The following is a 12,806-nucleotide window of genomic DNA, read 5'->3' on the forward strand; positions in this document are numbered from 1 at the left end:
AGGAGAGTTAGACTATGGGTACTAGTTATGTGAGTGGTCGGCACGACGGCTCGGCAGAGCCGTGTGGTATAGTGGTTTAATTGAGTGAGTGTTAGGGTTGTACATAGTGGATGTTTAAACGTGGCTGTGGGTACATCGCTTACTCATAGATTGGCGCATGCGTGATGAATAGACGTACGTATTCTACTGGTCGGCGTTGTGGGTATATGTTTACTTTATTAAGCCCCCCCCTGGCCATGCCTTACAAGTGGCATACGTGGTACATTTTTACATTTTCCATCAATTCCCATTTTTAAAGTGGCTGGAGTTGAGTCAGTATGTTGCAGCCGGCCGCTAAATGTTAGTGGTGGCTGTTTAACAGTCTGATGGCCTTGAGATAGAAGCTGTTTTTCAGTCTCTCGGTCCCTGCTTTGATGCACCTGTACTGACCTCGCCTTCTGGATGATAGCGGGGTGAACAGGCAGTGGCTTGGGTGGTTGTTGTCCTTGATGATCTTTATGGCCTTCCTGTGACATCGGGTGGTGTAGGTGTCCTGGAGGGCAGGTAGTTTGCCCCCGGTGATGCGTTCTGCAGACCTCACTACCCTCTGGAGAGCCTTACGGTTGTGGGCGGAGCAGTTGCCGTACCAGGCGGTGATACAGCCCGACAGGATGCTCTCGATTGTGCATCTGTAGAAGTTTGTGAGTGCTTTTGGTGACAAGCCGAATTTCTTCAGCCTCCTGAGGTGGAAGAGGCGCTGCTGGCCTTCTTCACGACGCTGTCTGTGTGGGTGGACCAATTCAGTTTGTCCGTGATGTGTACACCGAGGAACTTAAAACTTTCCACCTTCTCCACTACTGACCCGTCGATGTGGATAGGGGGGTGCTCCCTCTGCTGTTTCCTGAAGTCCACAATCATCTCTTTGTTTTGTTGACGTTGAGTGTGAGGTTATTTTCCTGACACCACACTCCGAGGGCCCTCACCTCCTCCCTGTAGGCCGTCTCGTCGTTGTTGGTAATCAAGCCTACACTGTAGTGTCATCCACAAACTTGATGATTGAGTTGGAGGCGTGCATGGCCACGCAGTCGTGGGTGAAAGGGAGTACAGGAGAGGGCTCAGAACGCACCCTTGTGGGGCCCCAGTGTTGAGGATCAGCGGGGTGGAGATGTTGTTACCTACCCTCACCACCTGGGGGCGGCCCGTCAGGAAGTCCAGGACCCAGTTGCACAGGGCGGGGTCGAGACCCAGGGTCTCGAGCTTGATGACGAGTTTGGAGGGTACTATGGTGTTAAATGCTGAGCTGTAATCGATGAACAGCATTCTCACATGGGTATTCCTTTGTCCAGATGGGTTAGGGCAGTGTGCAGTGTGGTTGCGATTGCGTCGTCTGTGGACCTATTGGGTCGGTAAGCAAATTGAGTGGGTCTAGGGTGTCCGGTAGGGTGGAGGTGATATGGTCCTTGACTAGTCTCTCAAAGCACTTCATGATGACGGAAGTGAGTGCTACGGGGCGGTAGTCGTTTAGCTCAGTTACCTTAGCTTTCTTGGAACAGGAACAATGGTGGCCCTCTTGAAGCATGTGGGAACAGCAGACTGGGATAAGGATTGATTGAATATGTCCGTAAACACACCAGCCAGCTGGTCTGCGCATGCTCTGAGGACGCGGCTGGGAATGCCGTCTGGGCCTGCAGCCTTGCGAGGTTAACACGTTTAAATGTTTTACTCACCTCGGCTGCAGTGAAGGAGAGCCCGCAGGTTTTGGTAGGGGCCGTGTCAGTGGCACTGTATTGTCCTCAAAGCGGGCAAAAAAGTTGTTTAGCCTGTCTGGGAGCAAGCTATCCTGGTCCGCGACGGGGCTGGTTTTCTTTTTGTAATCCGTGATTCACTACTCAATACTCAAGGGGACCCTTAGGAAATAGGGTAGCAATGATGCTGTTTTATGCCTGGGGATTATTTTGCTGGTCAGTCTTTTGCCATTGAGCATACTGTACGTATAAGTTGTAGGCCTATGGCTATCTGCTCCATTCAAGTATCTGGCTAGAGCTCCATCAACTTTGTGTCTGTGAAGCCTTATACCCTGCGAGCTCTGGATGTTGTTTGGGACAACACGACATGATGGAGACGGGGGTGTTTGGCCAGTTAAAGCAGCCCAACCATTTTACAAGGTGACACGTTATGGGCATTGCATGGAAGATGTGCTATTGTTGGCGCAGCATTACCTCCAGGATGAGCTATTGTTCAGTAAATTACAGTTTAATGACCAAAATTAAGACTGCAGCCAACAGAGACACGCAGGAGAGGAAAACGCTTGTGAAGCAGTATGACATTTAATAGAATTATCCATCCTTTTCATGGCTATGCTACTAACTTATGCGTACGGTAGTATTAGTACAGGACAGGCATTTTGCCACAGGTTTAGCCAAAATGTTTTTATGATTTATGATGAATTAGGGCTGGGAATTGCAATATACTTACACGATACTTAGGTGCCGATACGATAATGTATTGCGATTCAATATGTATTGCGATTCGATACTGTGATTTTAATTGCGATTCGGTGTTACAAACATATTGCTCACCATAATGTCTGCTGCAGAGGGACAAGAGAGAGCCATGAGAAAACAAGTTTTGATCAGTCATGGAAATAAAAGGTCAGAAAACAAATTGGCTCCCTGTTTAAAGTAATATCCCGATATGTAACTGTATTGATTTCCCCCCCAATCATTATTATGAACCATCCTTTGGATTTGATGGCAGAGGATGCAGTCTGTTTACAGGAAAGTGCTATCTAGAACCTAAAAGGGTTCTTTGGCCATCCTCATAGGAGAACCCGTTGAAGAACACTTTTTGGTTCCAGGTAGAATCTTTTTGGGTTCCATGTAGAACCCTTTCCACAGAGGGTTCTACATGAAACCCAAAGGGGTTCTACCTGGAACCAAGAATAATTATCCTATGGGGACGGCCAAAGAACCCTTTTGTTACCCTTTTTAATAAAAGTGTACTCAACTGTAAAATGTCACTATGGGTAACAGAATGCATAGGTTTTCACACCAGATGCTACTGCCACAACAACAATCACTGAATCCCTGTTCACACGAACAAACCAATGTCTTTATCGGAGATGCTATTTGATTTGGTTAGTCAATGGTCAGACCAGGGGATTCTATTGGCAGTTTGGTCGATACCCTTTAACAACCCCTGACCAACCCAGCTGAAGAGACGCTGCATTAGTTTTAATTAGGAATTCACCAGCATCATTCATTAGATACTTTTTTCCTGCCACACCGTCACACAGATCCTATAATTACAGAGCATGTTGGAGGGGAATAATGCAGCTGGGCTTTGTGTGGGGTAGAGAAATGACTCAGGGAGGGAGAGAGGAGAAGGAGCGAGAAAGGGGGAGAGGAGTGCTATGGAATACTAACACACTTGCTGTCTGCAAAAAAATCCAGGCTTCCTGTCTGACTCAATGCGTCATCGTTTGCCCATATACATCACTGTCTTCCAGACTTTTTTGCTTTGTCATTGGCTCGCCTTGGCGGGGATTTCTGCMCAGTGGTGGTTTTTGAGGCCGGTGCATCTCAGAACAATGTGTATTGTCTATTTACAGCTTTCATAAAATACAACTTATTCAAGTTGAATAAACAAAGTTTAATTCTAATTCTAAATGCAAGGTGAACAAGAATGTTTTATTATGATGGGATGTTGTGTCAATACTCAGAGTGAGAGACTGTGATTGATCTTATTGAGGGATCTGTGTCCCATACCTATTTTATAAGGATGTAATATGCATAATTGATAAGCGTGTGTGTGTGTGTCCTTGCGCAATGTATTGCCCCTTTGCGCTTCAATTTCTGCCCGGGGCAAGTAAGCAGGCATGTCGGGTTGAGTTGGATGTGAGGGAGAGGTCTAGAAGTGACAGTGACGATCGCCCATGGAGGTCCGCAAGCCCTAAGTCTTACTGTGAGAAAGGTCAGACTGTTAGCAGCGCTTGCTCGCACTGATATTTGGCACCCGGTAAGCCTTCTCTGACAGGGCTTTCTCTGAAGTGTGTTAGCTGGAGCCTGAGTAATGACGTTGAGGAGATTACTGATCAAAGAGACACTTCCTCTGCCATCACAGGCCCAATGAGGACAGAGAGAGTGATTGAGGCTAACTCTAGCAGCCCACTGCCCTGGTCTAGCCTGGCCTGAGGTGACCTCCACTCACAGCTCAAGGGTCATACTGTTCTTAATGGTGAGGGGGAGGGACATGTCTTCTTGTCCTCTGGACTGGAGAGATCCATTGAGATCCAGTAGCAGCAGCAGCCATCAGGTGGTGTCCAGGCCAACAGCAGCATGTTACCCACGCATGGTCAGTGTCTTATTCTCAGCAGACCTCAGCCCCCTCTGTGTCAGGAGCTCATTTAGGGAATCATCTGCTGTTCACCCACACATCACATTGTGCTTTGCATGCTTCAATCGTATGCGTTTAAYGTCGACTGCTCCCCATCTGTCAGACTACCAAAAATAGGCATGCAGAGCTCTGACTGCACTGAGGGCATCATGAACATCTCTGGTTGCTATGCAAATGTAGACAGTGGGAAATGCTAGAGATATCGATGTGCTGTAGATACAAATGTGGATTAACCACATTATCCTCCCCTCCAAGGTCACAAAACAGTCCTCATTGGCTGACATGTTATCAATAGGAGCGTGACAGATTCATCATGATACTTGTATGCTTGACCTGGAARCGTGTTCCTTTAAAAGTTTGAGTGAAGACTTATGAGCTTATATGAGTTTGATTGTGATGAGCATGTGTGTTGACTGACCCCATTACTAAGCTCCATTAAACGGCCCCTAGTGATCCAGTGGGGAGGGAGGGAGGTGGCACGTGAGGCCTGTTTGTCCCTGGCATGGGGAGGGAGAAGGAGAGGGAGAGCAGTGGAGCGATCATTAATCTGCGTTCTCTCCCTGGCACTGATGTATCACCTCTTCATCCACATCCCAGTTATTAGTAAGACTGGGAGATGCAATCCTCTTAATATGTCACACGTCATGCCTAGAAGGCACAACTTCAGCACCTGCATGTATCCTCTTCAGCTATTAAAATGCAATGGCACTGAGTGATAAACAGATCATTCACATATATTGATTGCATTTCTTTTATAACATTGCTTTGAAGATTACTTTTTACGTTGGTACTGATTCAGGATATTGTAATAATTGTTATCATTTAGTCTGTCGTTTCCTGATGTTGCACAGTAATCTGTGAGGGGTGCCAGTGTATCAGAATTCTAGTCCACCCAGTTTTGGTACACATGCTCATCACAGAAGCACTGCCATTATTCTAGTTAGCTGACTAACAGACACAGTGTTAAGCTGACAGCCTGACTGAGTCTGCAGTATATAACTCCCAGGTTGTCGGCTAGGTAGAGAGGTGTATTAGTTGCCTGCCTGCCAGATGGATCACCACCCTGTTTCCAATGAGCTGTAATCATCCCTGGTTTGTGCTTCTGCTAATACCAGCAGCCCTTACAAATGCCTTAAGCTCCACCAGAGGGAAATAACTTATTATGGTGGTGTGCAATGTTTGCTGAAAATTCAAATAACTTATCTTTCTGGAATAATTCAGAGAGGGTGGATATTATTATGGAAAACATGTTGATTTGAGTGACATTTCAAATAGTAATCAGAGCTGGGAGCATGATAGGTCTTTCAGTGGTGTATGAGCGAGGGAGGGGAAAACTGGTGCTGGTGCAGGTGGGCAGAGTCTCCCCTCCTCTTCTATCCTCTCCTCTGCCTTGCCTTCTCTTTGATCTCCTGTTAACTAGAGTCGATACCCGCGACCTCGTGGAAATCTAATTAGCATAATCAAAAATCCGGGCTGTTTAATCTAGTGATATCTGTTGTTTTGCATGGGCTCAATCCACCGCATCTGCCGATGTTGGCTTTCCGCATCTGCGGTGGAAGGTGGCAGAGCCACCCAAACGCTTTTGGCTATTAATGCTAATATGACTTTATGGAAAGATGAGACTCTCACAAGCACGATGGTGTTCTCCGTTTGTCTCTACGACCCCCACAAGCTTCACGGGACTTGTCTGAAGTAGGTACCGCCGATCTGCAAACTTCTATCTGAGGCGTACAAACAGTTTGGGCTACACAGTAATATGACCCCATAATTGAAAGGTGAGACTCTTACGAACACGTACATGCTGCCTCACAAGACTCATCTTAAGGTAGCCTGGTACCTGTTAAAAAGATGAATGGAATTATATGCACTGAGTGTACAAAACATTAGGAACACCTTCCTAATATTGAGTTGCACCCCCCTTTGCCCTCAGAACAGTCTCAATTTGTCGTGGCATGGATTCTACAAGGTGCCAAAAGCGTTCCACAGGGATGCTAGGCAATGTTGACTCCGATGCTTCCCATAATTGTATCAAGTTGGCTGGATGTCCTTTGGGTGGTGGACCATTCTTGATACACACGGGAAACTGTTGAGTGTGAAGAACCCAGCAGCGTTGCAGTTCTTGACACACTCAAACCGGTGTGTCTGGCACCTACTACCATACCCCGTTCAAAGGCACTTAAATGTTTTGTCACCCTCTGAATGGCACACATAAACAATCCATGTCTCAATTCTCTCAAAGCTTACAAATCCTCCTTTAACTTGTCTCCTCCCCTTCATCTACACTGATTGAAGTGGATTTAACAAGTGACAAATGATCACTCAATAAGGGATCATAGCTTTCACCTGGATTCACCTGGTCAGTCTTTGTCATGGAAAGAGCAGGTGTTCCTAATATTTTGTACACTCAGTCTATGGAAGTACTTTAGTGCCAAAAAAAGGGTTTAACTCTAAATCAAAAAGCAAAAATGTTCCTTGGTATGACCATCGGAAAACAATTACATATGTTAGCTTAGTTTAAACCCGGGACCTTAATTAATGCCTTTAAATCATATGCAATTCTTCTCAGCATAATATACTCTATATAGTGTATATAGTGTATTATGGGTTTGACCAATCATCATACCTAAACTGTGTGATACTTGGTTAACCTTCATTAACCTTTAGAAAATAAGCGGAGGTGCGGTAACACACCATTTGTCTGTCTAAATGTACAGGCCTAGAAGTACAGTAATTTTAAGGAGAAGAAACATTTGCATTAAACTCAGTGTAGAGGGTCTGGACTCAATAGGGAGGCTGGGTTAGTCCATAGGAATTGCACCCGTGGCTGTGCAGAATATAGGAGACCGACGGGGGCATCAGATGTGTAGGAGAGAGTCAGTGGAAGAGTGTGCCCACTGCGTCTAGTCCTCTGTGCCACTGTGTGGTGTGCCAGACTGCTGCTCTGAGGGCAGCGTGCCCACACGCAAGCAAGGGAGGGTCACAGTCCATCAGTCTAACCCAGCCAGATCTCAGCACACTTAATCCACTCTCTCATTTTTTCTCAGCTATGGAGGGCTTCTGGCCCAGACTCAGCAGATGGCTGTGGTGGCTGTCATCAATATTGGATAAATCCTAGATATCTCCACAGGTTCTGGGAAATATGAAGCACATTTATATATCAGTAAATTACCTCCCTCTTGCCCTTAGTCTCACACTCAAACTTTGGCAGAGGTTCTCCCTCATGTCCTAATGGAGTTGTTGAGTCCCTGGACCACTTATGTCCTTTAAGTGGGGGTATTTCCTCGAAATTGCCTGCTTACAGTAGTTTGTTGTGCTCTTTTCTTGTGTTTTCTGTCAGTTCCTCATGTTATTGTTTTCTCCTTGTCTTGCAGCGGGATGCTAAAGGACAGTATCTRTTCGACCTCATCTGCCACCACCTGAACCTACTGGAGAAGGACTACTTTGGCATCAGATATGTGGACCCAGACAAGCAGCGGGTGTGTGTGTGTGTGAGTGCTTGCGTGCGTGCGTGTGTGTGTGTCCGTGTGCTGCATGAAGCATACTGCAGTAGAGGTGACGGTTCAAAGAGATACAAGGCCAGATTGAAGATGTATGTTATTTTCTTTCTTTCATAACACACCATATTCGAGTGACACTCATTCCATCAGCAGCAGCAGAGCACTAAAAATAGCTTGTAGCTGCACTGCTTGATTCATGAATTAACATGTGCTCAGAGTGGGTGTTTTAGCCACAGAGACAAGACACAGGTCCTGCTGATCCTGCATTACCAAAGAAGAGAGGGGCTTGATGGAGTTAATGTTCCCAGAAGGACAGGGGGGTGAACCAGGGCCTGATATACTGGCAGAACCAGAGTTACCTTCAGCACTGAGCCTAGAGAGCACTGCCGCAGTGTGTCTGTCTGTCTGTCTGGCCAGGCCCAGGCATACTGGTGTAGTATCATCTGATACAACATCCATTACTGTCATTTATAGACAAAGAGGTTATCTGTATGGGCCTTCACTGTTCAATTTGCTTCAGCATGATGTTGATTTAATTATACAAATCAGGACTTGATATCATGAATGGTGTTGGTGTGTTTTAGATCCGAAGCTGACATGACATGACACAGGCTTTCACACGTCTTTAGATGAATGGTCATTCCTGTCTATTGCATTTAACCTGCTAGCTTTTGTAGAGTGATATGGAGTGATATGAGCATGGTGTCAGGAGTAACAGCTCAGCTCAGCTGTAGTTAAGGCGGTAGAAGCAGGATTTTCAGACGTTTCACTTTTGTCACACTTTGATCATGTGTCTTTTTTGTTGTTGATGCAGCATTGGTTGGAGGTCACAAAGTGTATTGCCAAGCAGATGAAATGTAAGTATTTCGAGTGTCTTCCTGTTCATGCTATGATCATTCTGCCAATTGAGCAATTATAGTTATCATCACCATGGGGTCTCTAATGACACATTATGTAATTTGACTAATGGGCGGCAGGTAGCCTAATGGTTAAGAGCATTGGGCCAGTAACCAAGAGGTTCCTGGTTCAAATCCCTGAGCCAGCTAGGTGACAAATCTGTCATGAGCCCTTGAGCAAGGCACTTAACCCTAATTTCTCCTGTACATGGCTCTGGCTAAGAGTGTCTGCTAAAATGTAAATGTAATGATTGTGCATTTGAATACAGATGGTAGGAAGTTACTGTATTATGATTTCAACAGATCAAGATTCTCCATTTGACTGTGAGTATGGACAGAAAAGATGAACTGTCCCTCAAAAAAACTCAAATAAATCCTAGCAGAAGATAATCCACACTAAGGTCTCTCACCCACTCTTGTCTTTGCAAATCATCATGAACTGTGTCTTGCTAATTGTGGATACAGAGTTTAAGTGAGATTCCGTTAACCTAATCTACTGTATACTGTGCTATGATATGAAGTAAAGATCGAAACTCATTTTCATTTATGGTAGTAATTTTTCAGTGCCACCTTCAAAGATTGCTTAATTAATGGGTTCTGTTTAAATTGAGTAGCCATTTGAAATGCTAATATGTTAACTGAAATGGTTTCATCAATTCATGTTAGCACTATGTTAGAACACTTTTGCAAGGTGGTGCTTTTAGAGCATTTTTTTCAGTTAATCATTTTAACTCTGACCATGAAATGTTCCTGACTATTTTGTTCTCCATTGCTGACTCAAGCCTTTGTCCCCCAGCCCAGCCTCCGTTCACCATGTGTCTCAGAGTCAAGTTTTACCCTCCTGATCCCGCTGCTCTCAAAGAGGAAATAACCAGGTAGGATTTTTTTGACGCTCAGCAAAGTAAAGAAATGCCAACAACCACTCCCCCAGCCACCACTCTGGGTTCCTCTAGTACAGGTATTCCCAAACTGGGGTACGTTTCACTGCCAAAAATAAAATGAAACCAACTAGTGTTCAGCGAAATAACAACACAATGTCAAATACAGGTAGCCTATAAAATAATTAACATCCAATCACATTAACCGTTACTCTCTCGYGGGAAACCTTCACTCTTGCGCAGACATTTAGAAACGAAACATGACAATTTGAAAAATAAGCCACGGGAGTTTTTGGAGCGAGAATAAAGACGACTTTCGAGTAGTAAGACATGTATAAAAGCAACAGATACCATGAATAAGAAGGGGCTAGAAGCGTCTTATATGGTGAGCTACCGAGTGGCTAGGACAGGCAAGCCCCATACTATTGTGGAGGACTTAATTATTCCTGCTGCCACGGATATGGCTGGGACAATGCTGGGGAAAAGGCACAAAAAACTATTGCATTATACAATGATATGGGCAGGGAACATGTAACGCTTTTAAAACATACAGAAGTGCGTTGGTTATCAAGGGCAAAAGTATTGACACGTTTTTTTAAATGGGGAGACAAGTTTAAAGTTTTCTTTACTGACCATCATTTTCACTTGTCTGATCGCTTGCATGATGACGAGTTTCTCACACGACTGGTCTATCTGGGTGATGTTTTTTCTCRCCTGAATGATCTGAATCTAGGATTACAGGGACTCTCCACAACTATATTCAATGTGCGGGACAAAATTGAGGCTATGATTAAGAAGTTGGAGCTCTTCTCTGTCTGCATTAAGAAGGACAACACATAGGTCTTTCCATCATTGTATGATTTTTTTGTGTGCAAATGAACTCAAGCTTACGGACAATGTCAAATGTGATATAGCGAAGCACCTGAGTGAGCTGGGTGCGCAATTACGCAGGTACTTTCCAGAAACGGACGAAACAACTGGATTCGTTATCCCTTTCATGCCCTGCCTCCAGTCCACTTACCGATATCTGAACAAGAGAGTCTCATCGAAATTGCAACAAGCGGTTCTGTGAAAATTCTATTTAATCAGAAGCCACTGCCAGATTTCTGGTTTGGGCTGCGCTCAGAGTATCCTGCCTTGGCAAATCGTGCTGTTAAGACACTGATGCCCTTTGCAACCACGTACCTATGTGAGAGTGGATTCTCGGCCCTCACTTGCATGAAAATTAAATACAGGCACAGACTGTGTGTGGAAAATGATTTAAGACTGAGACTCTCCAATACAACCCAACATTGCAGAGTTATGTATATCCTTTCAAGCACACCCTTCTCATTAACCTGTGGTGAGTTATTCACAATTTTTGATGAACAAATAAGGTTTTATGTAAGATGGATAAATAAAGAGCAAAATTATTGATTATTATTATATTATTATTTGTGCCCTGTCCTATAAGAGCTTTTTGTCACTTCCCACGAGCCGGGTTGTGACAAAAACTCACACTCATTCTATGTTTAATACATTTATTGTATCGCTTTCAATGATGGCAAAAAAACACAATTTGAGTGTGCGCTGACCCTGGTGCTAGAGGGGGTACGCAGCTGGAGGTTGAATGTTTGAAGGGGTACGGGACTATAAAAGTTTGGGAACCACTGCTCTAGTATAAAGAAGAAGTAAGGTAGAGCAGCTATGGTTYGGTGTATAAAATCTTTTAATAACTTTTGCCTTTTCAAAAGCAGTTTCAAAGTACCCTCTGCTTATCACCTTTTCTCATACTTTTCTTTTTCTCCAGAAGTGTTTGCCTGCTGAATGCACATACAGTATTTTTAGTTTTTCTAGTCATTATTGAAGGGCCTCCATAATAAAACAATTCTGAGCACTTTGTGTCTAAAATAGTGCGATAAATATTAAAAAGAGCCTTCCTAAGTAAGCTGGCGGGCGAGCCTGTTCTCAGAAATGTATGCTAAATTGGGAGGCTGTGTAGCTGGGCTGTGCTCTCAGTTGGTCTCTCTGGCCGGCTGACTGGCTGGCTGTTGAGGGAAGGCAGGGAAGGAGGAGGACTGAGGGTCAGTGACGGCTAGCAGACTCCTCTAAATGATACATGATTAGCCCCCAGCTAGCTCAGATTGGAATCATTTTTGCACAGTTCTTCGCCTGACTCCCTCATCCCCTGTGCAGTCTGCAATGAGGTCACCCAGAAAAGCCTCTCTGTGCCCTCAATAGGGCCTTTAAACACCCTCTGATACGCTCTGATTTCTACCTCCTGATGATGACATCAAAGAAGCAAGTACAGTGCATTCGGAAAGTACCCCTTCACTTTTTCCACATTTTGTTACATTACAGCCTTATTTTAAAATTGATTCAATAGTTTTTTTCCTCATCAATCTACCCACAATACCCCATAATGGCAAAGCTAAAACAGGTTTTTGGAAATTTCTACAAATTTTTATAGAATAAAAAAATTGAAATATCACATTGACATATGTTTTCAGATCCTTTAATCAGTACTTTGTTGAAGCACCTTTGTCAGCGATTACAGCCTCGAGTCTTCTTGGGTATGACGCTACAAGCTTGTCACACCTGTATTTGGGCAGTTTCTCCCAGTCTTCTCTGCAGATCCTCTCAACCTCTGTCAGGTTGGATGAGGAGCGTCGCTGCACAGCTATTTTCAGGTCTCTCCAGAGATGTTCGATCAGGTTCAAGTCTGGGCTCTGGCTGGGCACTCAAGGACATTCAGAGACTTGTCCCGAAGCCATTCCTGCGTTGTCTTGGCTGTATGCTTAGGGTCGTTGTCCTGTTGGAAATTGAACCTTCGCCCCAGTCTGAGGTCCTGAGCGCTCTGGAGCAGGATTTCATCAAGGATCTCTCTGTATTTTGCTACGTTCATCTTTTCCTCAACCCTGACTAGTCTCCCAGTCCCTACCGCTGAAAAACATCCCCACAGAATGATGCTGCCACCACAATGCTTCACCATAGGGATGGTGCCAGGTTTCCTCCAGACGTGACGCTTGGCATTCAGGCCAAAGAGTTTCAATCTTGGTTTCATCAGAGCAGATAATCTTGTTTCTCATGGTCTGAGAGTCATTTAGGTGCCTTTTGGCAAACTCTAAGCGGGCTGTCATGTGCCTTTTACTGAGTGGCTTCCGTCTGGCCACTTTACCATA

General features: G+C 44.7%; 1 protein-coding gene across 9 annotated transcripts in view; it reads left to right on the plus strand.

Moving 5' to 3' along the window:
- LOC111952383 (FERM domain-containing protein 5) overlaps nucleotides 1-12,806 on the plus strand; it is a 123,324-nt gene that overhangs the window by 88,416 nt on the left and 22,102 nt on the right. For 3 of the 9 annotated variants that reach the window (XM_023970997.2, XM_023970991.2, XM_023970992.2), the window contains exons 2-5: nucleotides 7,746-7,862; nucleotides 8,686-8,728; nucleotides 9,071-9,091; nucleotides 9,564-9,642. In XM_023970997.2, the coding sequence (XP_023826765.1) occupies nucleotides 7,746-7,862; nucleotides 8,686-8,728; nucleotides 9,071-9,091; nucleotides 9,564-9,642 (260 nt within the window). Of the gene's footprint in view, nucleotides 1-7,745; nucleotides 7,964-8,685; nucleotides 8,729-9,070; nucleotides 9,092-9,563; nucleotides 9,643-12,806 lie in introns of those variants that run through there. The other 6 variants (XM_023970993.2, XM_023970998.2, XM_070435213.1 and 3 more) reach the window with 6 other exon arrangements.

The sequence above is a fragment of the Salvelinus sp. IW2-2015 genome, linkage group LG26 (genome assembly GCF_002910315.2).
Source record: "Salvelinus sp. IW2-2015 linkage group LG26, ASM291031v2, whole genome shotgun sequence".
NCBI classification, from domain to species: Eukaryota; Metazoa; Chordata; class Actinopteri; order Salmoniformes; family Salmonidae; genus Salvelinus; species Salvelinus sp. IW2-2015.